The sequence below is a fragment of the Lotus japonicus genome, chromosome 4 (assembly GCF_012489685.1).
Source record: "Lotus japonicus ecotype B-129 chromosome 4, LjGifu_v1.2".
Lineage (NCBI taxonomy): Eukaryota > Viridiplantae > Streptophyta > Magnoliopsida > Fabales > Fabaceae > Lotus > Lotus japonicus.
In genome coordinates, this window is record NC_080044.1 from 67764740 (window position 1) to 67781019 (window position 16280).

Sequence of the window (16280 nt, forward strand, 5' to 3'; positions counted from 1 at the left end):
CTGTCGTGTAATGCACGTTGTCAGTTTATGGCGGTTTTGAACCGCTTGTAGTGTTAATTTCAGGGTTTTACAATTTGTGTCGGCTTATACTTTCAAGCGGTTTGAACAGCTAGAAAACACAAATTGTGCATGACGCGACAAAAAACTGTCGTGTCATATAGTACAGCTTGACATCACATATACCCCACATTTTTCTCTACCTTTCATTTTTTTATCACACCATATATAAATTTCACTTGAATTAATATCGTCACTCTTCATCTATTTAATGCTTATATATAGTTTACGAATTCCGATGTCATGTGTTTCTGTCAAAGCTGAACATTGGCGCTTTATGATATTGACCAGAATAGACAAACAAAGGAGCAACGTGTGCTAGCGAATGCTCTGAAAAATCTATTCTGGTTTCTTCCTCTTCAGGTGAGTTTGTGAAGCGAAGCATAGTCAATGCTCTTGCAATTGCATGCCATTGCCCCTCAACACTGAATACATAGCCATGGATTCTATGCTTGTTGGATCTTCAACCACCACTGGTATCTCAATCTGGGTTTTCTAATTTGCTTCCATTTTTCATTGCATTATTGTTTGATTGCTGATTATTAACACGATAATCTATTGCCAGTGGTAGGTGGAAATCGCTGGCAGACCAAAAATTGCATCAACAATCACACTGAAAGTGGGTCTCTCATTTCACTACTGCATTTAGCTAATCATTTCATTGTGGATTGATTCAACAATTTCACTATTGTTTGTATTACTTGTATTGTACTGACACTCACCATTTGGTGTTTTTCTAGGTTCTAATGCACCAAGAGCTTCTTGGCTCAAATGGAATATTCCAAAAGAATACAACCTTTTGAGGCTCCGGCGGCTGAGTCTGAACCATCAGTCCAAAGGCATTGGAGGAGGGTCTATGTATCAAGAATGCAATAGGAAATATGTTGTGAAAGCAGCCCCTGGAAAATCTTTTGAATCTGAACCTGATGCTTTAGATCCCAAAGATGTTTTGGGCAGTGTCAAAAATTCCTTGGATGCTTTCTACAGGTTTTCTAGGCCACACACAGTTATTGGCACAGTTAAGTTCAATCTATTCTAGAGTTACTTTCAGAACTAATCCTCAATTGTTAATTTGTTATGGTTAATTAAAACTTATACAAATTAGCTGTGTGAACCACTTTTTTGGATAATCATGATGTTCTGAATGATTTAAAAGGGCCAATTTTATCTTTGTTTGGGCAGGCATTGAGCATAATTTCTGTGTCTCTCCTTGCAGTGGAGAGATTATCAGATGTATCTCCACTATTTTTTACTGGTCTGTTAGAGGTGAGACCCTAAATATGTTATTTTTCTTTGAGTAGCCATTGCTTTCCTCTCTTCTACTAGATTCTTTAATACTTTTTGGGCTTTTGGTGTTTCAGGCTGTGGTAGCTGCCCTGTTTATGAATATCTACATTGTTGGTCTGAATCAATTGTCTGATGTTGAAATAGACAAGGTATGAAACTTGCTATTTCTATGTAACACATATGAACTATTTTTTGTGTCATTTGATCATCTGAATTGTTCCAGTAAAAAAAAAGTTGTCTCATTTATCTAAAGTTTGATATTCAGAAACATATAAACATATACAGACTAGGTGTATACAAGAGTCTTTGCTAACACACAACAATTTGACTAGTTTATATTATTCTGACCACCAAACTCTGGTTTATATATTAGTTTATCAAGCTTGCCCAGTTATTGTAGCCTCTGATGTGGTCAAGAAAGCATGCAACCTTATAATTTACAATATTTTCTGGGGAACTTCCTTATGGGTTGTCTTATTATTGATCTGTGCCACATGTTTTACTGCAGATAACTTCCTTATGGGTTGTCTTATTATTGATCTGTGCCACATGTTTTACTGCAGATAAACAAGCCATATCTTCCATTGGCATCTGGGGAATATTCCTTTAACACTGGTGTCATTATTGTTGCATCTTTTTCAATTCTGGTGATATAGATTCATCCATTATACTTTTCGAGATGAACCTAATTGACAGCGTAGAAAGAGGCTTATTGTTTATGCTCTTTTACAGAGTTTTTGGCTTGGCTGGGTTGTTGGTTCATGGCCATTGTTCTGGGCTCTTTTCATCAGTTTTATGCTAGGAACTGCTTATTCAATCGATGTGAGTTCTTTTGGATTGCATATAAACTTTCTTTCACCCCTCATATTATTTAAGACATAATCATGTAACAGTTATGATACAATGTCTTCATTTAAAAAATTTACATGAGCAGAATCATACTTGTTCAGGACTCAGCAGGGTACATGTATTGTAAAATCTCATGGCATTAAATGTGAAGTAATATCCTTTCCTTTTATTTTTCCTTGTAGGTAGAAAACTAATTGAGTTGAAGGTGTGATTTAAGAGTACATAATGTGTTACACTAGGATGTAATAGGTTTGTTATAACGTGAGATTCATATTTTAGCAATAACAATTAATTCAAGTAGTAAATTCTTAATAGATTGATAACAAACTAACTGTATTATTTGATTTTGATTTTGCTCAGGTAAAATATTTTATATTTTTTCTTGTTTTGAGTACTACTCAATTTATTCCCACATGTATTATCTGATAGATTTTACTCTACCCGTGTTTAAGCTTGCAGGCCAACAGATATTGTACTTTTGAAAACTGTAACAAATCACCTATCCTCAAAGCTTAAACTATTAGGTAAAGATAAATGAATGATTTGTCATATCCATCCCTAACATGCTATTTCATGCAAGAGCCCTTTGGGCTTAGAGCAAGGACAATGTACTGGTCCGCTTATGTTGTGCTGAAGCAACTTTTCACTAGAAGAGGGGGGTGGCAAGGATCAAACCTAGATCACTCAGTCATAGGGCCCTAATACCATATCATAAGTCAACTATCCCAAAAACTTAAGCTATTTGATAAAGACTCATAAATGGTTTTACAATATATCTCTAACAAAGACACTCATAAGTAAAGCCTCATTACGAAAAGTTATTTGATGGTGATGGCTGCGTTTTCGCAACTTTTTGTGTCTTGAAAAATTTCAGGTTCCCTGGTTGAGATGGAAAAGATTTGCAGTGGTTGCGGCAATGTGCATTCTGGCTGTTCGGGCAGTTATAGTTCAACTTGCATTTTTCCTTCACATGCAGGTTATGTCCTATAGCTAACGGTCTTTTTTTAAGCCTTCTAGTGCTGGATGAGCATGTATTAGCTTTTTTACGTATAACAGCAATTGCAAATCTTTATCCTGAGTTTAATGTATTAATTAATACTGAATAACCCTCCAATAGTATTAATTAAAGTAAGGAATATAAAGGGAAAATAAAATAAAAGGAACAGTTGCATCTCAACAATAGTAGAGTTGGTAACATGGTGTCTGGTTAGTGTAGTTTAACTTTCCGTTCAACAAATTTATCATCCCAGAAGTCTGATATTTTTTGGTTGCTAATGCATGTAATAATGTACAGACATTTGTATTCAAGAGACCGGCTCTCTTTTCAAGACCACTGATTTTTGCTACTGCATTCATGAGCTTCTTCTCTGTAGTTATAGCATTGTTCAAGGTAAAGGCCTCTAATTTCTTAGAATATGTGTTTGTTTTCAAAATCAAATATCTGGTTCAAATTCAATATGTGTACCTAATCTAAATCTTCTACTGGCTTTACATAGGATATACCTGACATAGATGGTGATAAAATATTTGGCATCCAATCTTTTTCAGTACGTTTAGGTCAGAAGCGGGTATGTTCTTCAAATGCAACATCTCAACAGAATTAGTTGTACCATCCTGTGTATCCCTGGTGTTCCTAACTAATCTTTGCCAGGTATTCTGGATTTGTGTTGCCCTTCTTGAAATGGCTTATGGAGTCGCCCTCGTGGTGGGAGCAGCATCTCCTTGCCTATGGAGTAAAATCGTCACGGTAATATGCTAATTCGTTATTGTATGTATAGGCTGCTTATCCTTCTTCCACTCAAGTTATTTGTTATGCAGCGGGGGGGATGGGGTTGTTATTTCAATTAACAACTATTAGAATGTATTAAAAATATGTTATAATATCTTGATCATATTTTGTTGTAATTTAAAATAATTTAGATTATTTTTTAGGATCGGATAAAACACCTAATTTCATGATAGGAACTAATATCTTTATTGCTGAAAATAGGGAAATCCTCCCTTGATTACATATCCAAGTAGCAGAACATAGAGGGTCTGCCGAGCCTCTTAATGCCCAAAGGCCCTATAATTTCTCAAATGACTAGATACCCCTCCCTCTCAACCCCTCTTCCTATTTATAAGCAACACGTCTCGCATCTAACCGGCTAACTAACTATTATTCTATTAACTGACCATACCTATGATATCATGTGTTACTGTTTTATTTAGTTAAGATTAGGCATTTTATCTTATGTAACACATCCTTCATATCAATATCAATATAAAGTACTGCTTTTTTACTGTATATTGGTTTCTTAATATCAGCATTTTGCAATGCTTTTATTCACAAATATCTCTGGAAGAACTGAAGGTCCTTTGGTATAAAGTACTGTAGTGCTGCAGACTCCTTTTTGTTCACTATAATGTGGTAGATAACGAGATATTTATACTGAAATAGGAGATATCTCCCTAGAAATGCTGTCTGCTGCATAGAATGTTCCAACTTTATAATCTTGATATTAATGTTAAAGCTATAAATTGATCTTTAAAGGTGGCATTGTTTCAGGAGAAAGCTTAGGTCTATTGTTTTACAGATCGATATCATGTGCATGTAAACTTGTTTAAACATTCCAGCATTGTTTGAAATTGATTCTGTGCGAATATTGTAGGGTTTGGGACACGCTGTTCTTGCTGCAATTCTCTTTTATCGTGCCAAATCTGTAGATTTGAGAAGTAAAGCTTCCATCACATCCTTCTACATGTTTATCTGGAAGGTATTCATCAACCTTAATTACTATTTACCATTTGAGAAGTTCAACATTAAGGCCATTATTCAAAAGAAATATCTGATTACTTTCCCCTTGTTTTGAGAAAGAATAGTAGTTTGATTTCTAGACACTTCCAAGTTGCAATTGAAATGCAAAAAACAGTGGTATACTAGCTACAGTGAAATTATTTTTGTGAACGTGAATTTCTTCGACTAAGATGATGTACCTAATTATAGATTGGTCTAGTTTTATCTTCTGGTGAATTATAAAACACCGTTAAAAGTGCAGATTTTTTTTGGGTAAGTAAATAGGAAAATAAGAGGATATCTGTATATTTATTCAAATTTTTTGCAAGATATCCAGTCTTTTCACATATAAAGTGGAACATGACCTTGTATTGATGTCTTGTTTCTTATTGCAGCTATTTTACGCAGAGTACTTGCTCATACCTTTGGTTAGATGAGGATGCAGCAGCAATGTTGACTTGAGAATAAGTTTTGTTTGAATAGTGCTACATTTTTCACAGGCCAGCTTTGAGTCTCTACATTAGCCGTAGTTTAAAGTTTTTAATTGAAATTGTAAATGAAGAATTATTTTCTTTTAGGATGGATTTTTCTTAATTGGCTGTCAGGGGTTTCTCCAATGTTTTTTCTTTTCTTTTCAAAAAGCCTATTACTGAAAAAATGAAATAACTGAAAAACTCGTGATTCAAGCATTATTATTACTCTCTTTAAATTTTGGGCAGTCTAACAGCTCTTCATTTTCATCCTATGTATACATAGAAATTGGACAGCTCTCTTCTGTAAGCCCAAACTTGGAGAAATACTTATTTAAACATTTTAGCATGATTGTATTGTTTGACCAAAAAAAAAAAAGCATGATTGTATTGTACCTATTCTAATAGAGGAAACATGAGAAGAATAATAATAAAGAAGGTATTAGAGTTTTAGTTAGAAAGTGTGTGTAGTTTTGTTCGATTTGTCTCTGTTCATATAAGAAAAAGGTTGGAGTGTCCTAGGTTGTGTCAAGGTCGCTCGGAATCTAGGTTCAACGCAGGTTACTGTGAGCCCTCCAATTGTCTTAGTTGAATGCAACTTCCCACAATCGAGGGAATGATTGATCTTAGTTCTATCGTCTGCTATGTTCCTCCTCGAGCGTGCCATTCTATTATAGGCAGAGGATTGTTTACCTTGTGAGATTCGAGCATGAAAGACGATGTAAGGTGGCTCGAATATTTTCAAATAAGTCATCTTACTTGGAAAAGTCGACGGGTGCCATAGGTGCAGAGGCCGGCCTAGGTTGTGGCAAATGGGGCAGTCGCCCCAAAGAGAAAAACTTCCATTTGTATAATAATAGTATTCAAACGCTAAATCCGACTTCCTAAAAAAATTAGATTGTCTCTTTCAACTAGTGATGATTGATTTTATTTAATGTGTTAAATTTTCACTCCTTTCATTTTTTTTCTTGGATCTACCCGTGCATGAGTCTCTCAACTTGTTGAGTCGTGTCCTAGCATATGGCATAGACCATCTGCCAAGGCAAACTCCTCAGGTCGTTCTGTGACATGGTGTTGCCATGTACTATGACAAATGTTATCGGGTTGGTCTATGCTAGTGATACTCAGCCTCTACACATTGGGTCGATCATGCCATTTACTAGGATAAATGTCATCAGGTTAACCACTATTGATAATTCTCAAAAACATTAATTAGTAGTAGACTCCTTTTTTGGTTGCATTAATGTATCTCCATAGTTGATAGCTGTGAGACTAATCTCCTTAAGATTATGATATCGCATGAAGTGAGTATGTCTCTCACATTTAGCCGCAGTCCTTGAATTATGATTTAGGGTGTTTTTTTTTTAAAGAATTAATAAAATATTTGTTTGATCTGTTTTTTATATTTTTAATAAATAGTTATTTAATTAAACTTATAGTAATAAACATCATAAATGCTGGCCAAACATCAACAGCAACGACGTCGTATCATATATCAGTTACAAACACACACTCGTATAGTAGTGCAAACTGCAAAGTCATAAACCCTAGTTACTGTTTTGTCTCATTTCATCTGCGTTGCCGTTCACTGTTCTGACGATGGAACCTCCCTCATCGGAGCCTGCAGCTTCCGGCGCCGGCGAAAACCTCAGCAAAAAGTGAGTGTTCTTCATCAATGCTTCCGCTTTCGCATTGGCTCAATCTGAATTCACATTTCATTCATTCATTGCTTCATTTCCTTTTGCGTGCAGTGCATTGAAGCGGGAACTCAAGAACAAGCAGAGAGAAGAGGAGAGAAAGCGCAAGGAGGAAGAAAAGGCCAAAAAGGTAATTAATTCTACTTTCTTCCCTCCATTTTCTTCTCTTGGTCTTAAATCCTAATGGTGTGCAATTTAAATGTCAATGCAATTCTTTTGCTTTTTTAGGCTGCTGAACTGCAACGTGCTCAATCTAACAAACCTGCTTCTGCCGATGACGATGATATGGACCCAACGGTTAGTTCCTCTGCTGTCATTGTAATGATTTTCAGTTGTGATTTCACTCTATGCAGTAACTGATAATTTGGTTTAACTTACTGCAGCAATACCATGAGAACAGGCTTAAGTATCTTGCTGCCCACAAGGCGGAAGGGAATAACCCGTACCCGCACAAATTCGCGGTCTCTATGTCCATTGAGCAATACATCAGCAAATATGGAGGGTTGAGCGATGGGGAGCACGTTGAAGATGTCTCTGTGTCTTTGGCTGGTACTCAACGATTTCTGTTTTGACTTTTGACCTTTTTTGGGGGCAGGGGTGAATTTCGTTATGTTGCTGTTTTATATGTTGATTGTAGTTTTCTTTCTCTGCTGCAGGCCGAATTATGCACAAACGTACTTCGGGTGCAAAGCTTGTCTTTTATGATCTTCATGGTGGTGGCCTCAAGGTTCAGGTTATGGCTGATGCAAGGTACCCAAAAGTTGCTACTTTTATCTTTACTGCCAATATAGGAGAATCATAACAAAAGATATAACATTGTACTGTCGTGTTCTGTGGTATCCTATTCCCTTCTTACATTGGTGGTCTAACTAAGTTAAGGGTAGCTGTGTGGTTTTCCAGCAAATATAGATCCTATATATGTTTTTCCTTTATATTTTTCTTTCATAGGACTAAAGCAAGTTATATCTCTCGGGTGCAGTAAATCTGATTTGGGTGAGGTTGAGTTTTCCAAATTCCATTCTAATGTGAAGCGTGGGGATATTGTTGGTATCACTGGATTTCCAGGTTTGAGATGTTACTCACTTTTTAGTTTGTTCTAATATTCATTTTCTTGACTTTATTTCCTTATAGGGCGGTCTTTCTTTCACTTAAAATCCAATCTCCCTTGTTCTTCTATCCGATCATTTAGACTATAAGTGCTTGTAATGAGGTGAATAACAGTTGCTGTACATATGTTAACCCTTTTTTTCCCCTGTTCAATTGTTTAGGGAAAAGTAAGAAAGGGGAGCTTAGTATTTTCCCCAAGACTTTTGTAGTGCTGTCTCATTGTTTACATATGATGCCAAGGGCAAAGTCTGCTGCTGCTGCTGCTGATAATGCAAATTTGAAGGTGAAATTTATTTCTGTTGGTGATTGATTGATGCTGTTTAAACTTCATGCATAATGGCATTGTTATTTCATTTATTATCTGTAGAAAAGCGCATGGATCCCAGGAAGTACCAGGAATCCTGAAACATACATTTTGAAGGATCAGGTATTATTGGCATGAAATCTACTTTGATAAAATTTTTCATTTTTCTTGATTATTTTTGCAAAATCTTTTGTGCAATATACTATCTTATGTTTTAGGAACTATTTTTTAGCAGATAGTAATTAGGTGGAAATACTGGTGTTACTAAGAGAAAGTGTTAGTGTGCATGCAGTATACCTTCATCCTTTTGTGTCCGGGGATAGGGATAAGGAACGAGTTGAGTTAGATGATATTGGCCACTATCTCTCACTATTCTCTTGTGTGATTGGCTTTCATTTTCCTATTTGCCTTGCAAAAAAGAAGTTTTTGTTATTCATGAGAGCATGGATGTTTTCATGTCAAGTTTAATAATTGAGCTTAAAGTCTTGAACTAAGACAGACAGCTCTAACTTTTTCTCAATATTATACTAGGATCTTCCCAAGTTTACACATTGCTTTCTATTAAAAATCTAACAGAAAACTCCTATTTTTACTCCTAAATGAGTATTCTCAATCATATTCTTCAACGAACCATTCATCAATAGCAGGAACATTTCCCCTCCCCTGCCATTTTGGCTTTTGATGGGAAAACACCTCTCTAATTAAGAATGGTGGGTTTTGATGTGAGGTGGGAGAGAGGGATTTCATATCTTCTGTGTTCTTTCAGTTAAGTATATCACTCATCTACTAACAGTGGTACTTTTATCTTCCGGTCTAATTTTCTTTCTTAGGAAACAAGGTATCGTTTACGCCATTTGGATTTGATGTTGAATCCAGAGGTTCGAGAGATATTTAAGACCAGATGTAAAATCATCTCTTACATCAGGAGGTTCCTTGATGACCTTGATTTTTTGGAGGTTTGTACCAATGTTGAAGTATGATGATGCCAGCTGCCTTAAGTTTCTTTCCTTCCGTTCACATACTGTTTTCCCTGCTTTCAGGTTGAAACACCTATGATGAACATGATTGCTGGTGGAGCAGCAGCCCGTCCATTCGTTACTCATCACAATGATCTTAACATGAGGTTGTACATGAGAATTGCTCCAGAACTTTATCTTAAGGAGCTTGTTGTTGGTGGGCTGGATCGTGTATATGAAATTGGTAAACAGTTTAGAAATGAGGGTATAGATTTGACACATAATCCTGAGTTCACTACCTGCGAGTTTTATATGGCTTATATGGACTACAACGACTTAATGGAGATAACAGAACAAATGTTGAGTGGTAGGAAGTTTTAAGGTCTTTTGATTGCTATCTTATTTTTCTTATTTTATCTTCATGTTTTTATCCTCTTCGGAGTCATCTAGTTAATCTCTTGATGGGAAAAATTTAAATAGGCATGGTTAAGGAACTCACAAAAGGAAGCTACAAAATCAAGTATCATGCAGAGGGGATTGATAAGGATCCTATTGAAATAGACTTCACTCCACCCTTCAGGTGTGGTTTAAATTTGCTCATCAACGGTGGTGGTTCTAAACTCTATTATATTTGAAATGATTCATTTTGGGTTTTTGATTGTTACAGAAGGATTGATATGATTGAGGAACTAGAGAAAATGGCAGGCCTCAGTATTCCCAAGGACTTGTCTAGTGAGGAAACTAATCAATATCTGAAGAATGCTTGCTTGAAGTATGACATCAAATGCCCTCCCCCTGAAACAACCACTCGCTTGCTGGATAAAGTAATCTACTTTCTTTTTTGGCTTATAATATTCTTTATTTTCAATTTTTCCTGCTTTGCTATAGCAGATTGTAGCTTCTTTTTCCTTGTTGAAATGTTGCAAAAGTTTTAATTGATTCATAGGGTGATTAACTAATATGAACATAAAGAGTTCAAAAATTGGATAAAATTTGGTATGATCTGCTGTACTTCATATAGAAATGGAAATCTGGTTCTAGTTGGCAAAGAGGGCAGAGACTATTTTTTCTGTCAGGAGGGGGGAGGGGAGGAGTTAAGATAATCGATTTTCTAGTCTTGATGATAAACAAATAACCACTCCACTAATATAGCTCAAATATCCAGTTATGAGCTCATTCTGTTAAAATGAGTTGGAATTATTCCTATGGGAAAGGTGGCTGCAAATTGAGTGATGACTGGATGCAGCTCTCACACTTTTTTGCAGTTGTATATTTGGATAGCACTTAGAACTTAATTATGATCATCTGCTTGAAATGCTTTAAATTCGAGTTCATCTGGATCTTCATTTTTCTTGTATATTGCAGCTTGTAGGGCACTTTTTGGAAGAAACGTGTGTGAATCCTACATTCATCATAAACCATCCTGAGATAATGAGTCCTTTGGCGAAGTGGCACAGATCAAAACCAGGCTTGACAGAACGCTTTGAATTGTTTGTTAATAAGCATGAAGTAAGTTCATGAAACTTAGTTGATTAATATTAAAACCCAAAAAAAAAAACTTCCTTATTCTTATCACTGTTTTTGATACTTTTCAGCTTTGCAATGCATACACTGAATTGAATGACCCTGTAGTACAACGTCAGAGATTTGCTGAACAACTCAAGGTAAAGAGATATGATTTAACTATTAACTTACTCAATTGATTCCCTGCTCAAATTATTTTTAATGCATGACGAGTAAGTGGTGTGTGCTCCTTCATGACAGGATCGGCAATCAGGCGATGATGAAGCAATGGCCTTAGACGAAACATTTTGTACAGCTCTAGAGTATGGTCTGCCACCAACTGGGGGTTGGGGTTTGGGTATTGATCGGCTGACGATGATACTGACTGATTCTCAGAATATTAAGGTTCTTCGCTTCTCTGTTACTCTTCATGCTCACTTTGTTTTTGCAACTTCTAACAATTTTCGTTCCTTTTGGGTGACAGGAAGTACTTCTCTTCCCTGCCATGAAACCTCAAGATTGATCCTTCAACTAAACGCAGGTGTAGAAAAGTGATTTGTTCAGATATGTTGCTCATGTTGGTTTTCTGATATAAATCCATTTTTCCTCGAGGTCGATAGGTTCATATTTCTTCCCTACGTTGTTTTCAGAAACTTGAGAAATTCAAAATGACCAGGGGGGAATTATTTTATTATTAATTTGACTAGTAGTTTGCCATTGCTGGTCCCTTTAAGAAAAGGGTTGGTTGGAGGGGTTCTTTCTTCTGATGACTTTACCATTGTAACTTCACTACCAGCTCATTTTTCATGTTTCAGATTGCAGTTGAAATTTCCATACCGGTTTTTGAGCATATCCAAAACATGTGAAAATATTTGAGTAGGCGAAATGGTGTTTCACTAGTTGGGTTGGTTTGGTTTCACTCATGCAACCTATGTGAAAAAGATGCAAGCATCCTATAGATGCTCATTCAAGTTTTCTTATTGTCATTAAAATCTTTTAGAAATTGATAAGCATATTTTTGCCGTTAAAAGCTTTGAAAAATTCAATTTAATTAGGATCAGATTTCAAGTTTTTCTTTTTTCTAAAGTCTGATGGAGGTTAAGAGAAAGAGAAGTGGCAATAGTTGACAAAGGTTGGAGAAAAAAAAAACAAGTGTTGGCATAACTCAAACATGGACCTCTAAAGTTGTGTGTGGGTCTATCTCCGGCCCAGAGTCCCCACACTAACTACTAAGAAGCAAAAATGTGAACATGGACCGTATGCATATAATTGACCAAAAAAAAAACGTATGCATATATAAATATAGTAATTGACCAAAAATTACGTAGAGAAGAATGATACTATTTGACTACAAATCAAAGCAAAGTGAGCTGCCAGCATTCAGGAGACTCCATGATAATTAACTTCGTCATGTGAAAGCCATCAAAAAGTCAAGTGGTTGGGAAAAAACACTCACATGGTTCACACACAAACATAATACTACTTCTCATCCTATATATTTGTTGAGAGAATAAATAAATAAAGTTCTTCTTTATTTATCAGTTTATTTAGTAATTCAACCTAATATTATTAATATTTTCTCAATTATACCCTTATATGTAATAATTGTATTGATGGCTGAGTGGCCTGGTTTCACATTTATTCTGGTCATTTGTGACTTGTGAGGTTGGTGAAGTATTATCCTTCTAACAATTCACAGCAGACTCAAGAAGGCTCTATATTTATATACTCAGTCAAATCTTTGTTCAATTTCCCCAAAGACCCACTTTCACATGAGTTTCACGGGAGGCTAAAAAAACTATAGAAACAAAGAATTATTCAGCCCTCATAATATTATAGGATAAGTTTGTGGGAATCAGATTATAAGAATCATAGAAATTCATTCACCCTTTTTCTTTTGTCAATAACCAATCAAGTGTATCTTTGCCTTGGCTCATGGCAAGTTTAGTTGCCATTCCCTATTTCTTTCCCTGTATGCCATTGACATTGTGTGTGGTTTGAGTTTATTATTGAATTTAATCACACCATTTGCCACATTACCACAAAAATTCCAAGGGTTGAAATTAAAACCTTTGTGGACCCCTATCTACAATAATTACAATATCTAGTTGTGCATGCTTCAATGGATTGATCATCGGTCATGTTTGGCATTTCATCTGACCATTTGAGAGGCATTGCTGAAAGGGGGAGAAAAAAGTGGGAGCTTGTGTAGTGGAATATCTAAATGGCATTAGAGAGCAAGAAAAATAATGAGCCACTTGAAAAGAAGAAAAAAGTAGATTCGATGTGCTTCACACTTTCAAAGTCATCAGAGTCATTCAAAGTATCTATCTACTTAATAGAAAACCAATGAATGATCTTCAACAACTTCACTTCTTTTTAATTTCTTTTCCTATATCTTCCTGAACAATACCATATATAGTTCCATACCGGAGTGTAGGAATCTTCCAAAATGAAAAGAGGGTAATGACATGACTCCAACAGATGATAGGTAGACAAAATTAAGTGCTTATATGCTCACCAGAAATTCCTATTGGATGTGTCATGTGCTTTGCCTACTACAGGCAATAACTCCATCTTGCCTTTTCTTTCTCTGTCATCCATTATTATTAATTTCATTTTCTGGGTTTGGAATCTGCTTCTTTCCCCCTATAATACATTCTCACAATCGGAGGTGGATCTTTAAAAACTTGTTTGGAAGCAACGGTGAAATCAAAATTATGGTGAACAAAAGTAACTTTACTAAGCTTTTGTTTCTATCCATCATGATTTTAGTTTCACCATAGTTTTTTAACATATTTCCAAACATGAACTCAGAAGAAACTTCTTCCTAAAATTAATTTTATCTATAGAATCAATTTAGAAAAATTTCCAAGCTTGCTATGAGTTTGCAATGCCAAAACAATTAAGAAAGTGCAAGGAATCTTCACAATTGCAGACATCAACGTATTGTTAAAAGCTACAATTAGTAGGTTCAATTTTATTGACATCTCAGTTAATTCAACTAGATCCAAACATCCTATAACTAGGCCCAATAGACGTTGAAAAAGAAAAGTAAACAACAAATTGCCTTTAGTTGGGTAAGAGCCATACTTGCATGAGTATAGTGACTATTAGGCACCCGCACAGCTAATCAAAAGCTGATGATAGATTAAAAAAAGATAAAGGAAATTATCAGAACTTGTACAAGAAGTATTCTAATATTATCTTTTTTTTTAATTATGGTTAATAGACATCTATGACATATTAAGATCTTAGGTTCTCAAATAACATCTCAATTTTATATTCCATTAGTGAAATCTTTAACACATCGATTAAAACAAAAATAACATGAGTGATGCAGCTATAAGCGAAGGTTGAGCATGACATGCTCTCAAAGGATTTCCCCCTGTATAGGAATGTCCACATTTTAGAATTTATGTCTGTTAGTGATTCAAACTCATGTACATCTTTGGAAAGTGAGACTCAAACTCGGGTCTTGACAGTTAGATGTGTCAATCCATTGATTTTAGGCTAAAAAGCAATTTTGGCCCTTGATGTTTTAAGTTTGTGCAAATTCTGCCCCTACTCTATTTTTGTCGATGTTTCTACCCCTCATGTTTTCAAACAGTGCACCGTCTACCCCTCCGTCAGTCAGACGTTAAAAAACTAACGGAATGAGCTGATTTGACTTTTTTTAATATATTTTTTGGAGCTGCCACATGGAAATTACAAGTGAAATTGGAAAAAGGGGCATGAGAGATTCAAACTCAAGACCTGTAAGTAACAAAACATGCATTTAACCAGTTCAGTTACATATATAATTGATATATACATCAAGTAAATTTATTTTATATTATTTTCTTGATCATCATATACTCCTCTTCATCTCTCAAATCTACTCAGGAACCTCTCATGAGAAAACCTGACTGACGGAGGGGTAGACGGTGCACTGTTTGAAGACATGAGGGGTAGAAACGTCGACAAAAATAGAGTAGGGGCAGAATTTGCACAAACTTGAAACATCAGGGGCCAAAAATGATTTTTAACCTTGATTTTATAAGGATGAAAAGTTTTTTTAATTCAAGAATTTTTGTATGCTCTACTTAATTTTAGCTGCCCTCGACTAAAATTCTAGCTATGCCCTTAATTTCAATCTAACATAATGATTTTATTGGTTAGATTGAGAAAGAGACGCTTTAGAAACATATGATTTCAATCTCACAAGACGATGGTGCAAGAATTATTAGTTGGGTGAAGGCAAGAACTTAAAAAGAAAGAGTAGAGCATGTCAATATGATATTGAATTATGGATGTATGAAATGAGTGACAAGAAAACACACCATTTGGCATTTGTTATCCTGAGCAGTGGCAACGAGTGTGTGTCCTCTCATGTACCCGATGGGTAATTAAATTGCGTTTGTTTGGATGTGAGGGGGTGGAGGAATGAAAATGAGATTAGTGGAAGCTCAAGGGACACACACATTTCTTTGGTCCATTTTTGTGTGAGGCAAGCACGATTAGGTTTGGACCAGAGAAATTATGCTCTCTGTTCACGTCACCGGAAGAGGAAAAATGAAACGTACAAGAAATCAAACAAACAAACAAATATCACAGTCAAACTCATTCAAAGAAACTTGCTCATAGCATACTACTTGGCCAATGCTTATTTTCTTTTAATTTTATTATTTTGTTAACGATAAAGTGCGATTGTTTAATTATAAGACATTCTTTTTAAATATACACATTTAATAAATTCAACAGTTGAATTGTGTAATACTGACCTCATGAATATGTTAATATGTCAAATTATGGATAAATCAAATAATGATATGTAATATTTATTTATATTTTAAAAATATAATATCCATTAAAAATTGTTTAGTGTTTGTCTAGATTCACTTGTATTCCTTTTTAGTTAAGCATAAATCCGCTTTCACGCTAAAGGTGCCTTTCAAAAAAAAAGCTTTCACGCTAAAGGTGCACTTCTCCGGATTTAGCGTCTGACAATTATCCTTAGCGGACTTAAAATGGCTCCTAGGTCGCGTGTATGGTCTCCTCCTTTCGTTGTTTTGACTATGATGTCGATAAAATACACCCCAAATGTTCGTTACCAACATATCGCGGAAAACCTTCGTCACTGTTCATAGGTAAGTTGCACCTGCATTTTTTTTAATCCGAGTTACTTCATGGTGTAACTAACAATAGGTGCCCTGGTCGGTGACGAACGTTGTTTTCTCCTCATATGGGTGGTACATGAGGATCTCATTGTATCTCCAATAGGCGTTCATGAAG

The 16280-nt window shown here is 35.5% G+C and overlaps 2 protein-coding genes across 2 annotated transcripts; both read left to right on the top strand.

Annotated features, from left to right (window-relative positions):
• Nucleotides 1-287: 287 nt before the first annotated feature.
• LOC130710157 (homogentisate phytyltransferase 1, chloroplastic) lies at nt 288-5678 on the top strand. The gene is made up of 13 exons (XM_057559318.1): nt 288-533; nt 623-676; nt 798-1075; nt 1240-1323; nt 1419-1493; nt 1908-1991; nt 2077-2166; nt 3068-3169; nt 3488-3583; nt 3690-3761; nt 3845-3940; nt 4845-4949; nt 5365-5678. The coding sequence occupies exons 1-13, from the start codon at nt 464-466 to the stop codon at nt 5404-5406; spliced, it is 1248 nt and encodes a 415-aa protein (XP_057415301.1). The 5' UTR covers nt 288-463; the 3' UTR covers nt 5407-5678.
• A 1213-nt stretch (nt 5679-6891) lies between these two features.
• On the top strand, nt 6892-11856 carry LOC130710156 (lysine--tRNA ligase, cytoplasmic-like). The gene is made up of 16 exons (XM_057559317.1): nt 6892-7097; nt 7191-7266; nt 7365-7433; nt 7520-7685; nt 7793-7886; nt 8116-8201; nt 8405-8526; nt 8611-8670; nt 9378-9503; nt 9588-9870; nt 9984-10083; nt 10171-10327; nt 10869-11012; nt 11099-11167; nt 11268-11411; nt 11491-11856. The coding sequence occupies exons 1-16, from the start codon at nt 7039-7041 to the stop codon at nt 11527-11529; spliced, it is 1794 nt and encodes a 597-aa protein (XP_057415300.1). The 5' UTR covers nt 6892-7038; the 3' UTR covers nt 11530-11856.
• Nucleotides 11857-16280: the final 4424 nt, after the last annotated feature.

Bases quoted from the DNA above. Each gene is read 5' to 3' on its own strand.
- LOC130710156 (XM_057559317.1), top strand. From the start codon at position 7,039: ATGGAACCTCCCTCATCGGAGCCTGCAGCTTCCGGCGCCGGCGAAAAC. The intron at 7,098-7,190 runs GTGAGTGTTCTT...TTTTGCGTGCAG, and splicing joins GGCGAAAACCTCAGCAAAAA to TGCATTGAAGCGGGAACTCA. The intron at 9,871-9,983 runs GTAGGAAGTTTT...AAATTTAAATAG, and splicing joins AACAGAACAAATGTTGAGTG to GCATGGTTAAGGAACTCACA.
- LOC130710157 (XM_057559318.1), top strand. From the start codon at position 464: ATGCCATTGCCCCTCAACACTGAATACATAGCCATGGATTCTATGCTT. The intron at 1,992-2,076 runs GTGATATAGATT...GCTCTTTTACAG, and splicing joins TTGCATCTTTTTCAATTCTG to AGTTTTTGGCTTGGCTGGGT. The intron at 4,950-5,364 runs GTATTCATCAAC...TTCTTATTGCAG, and splicing joins TCTACATGTTTATCTGGAAG to CTATTTTACGCAGAGTACTT.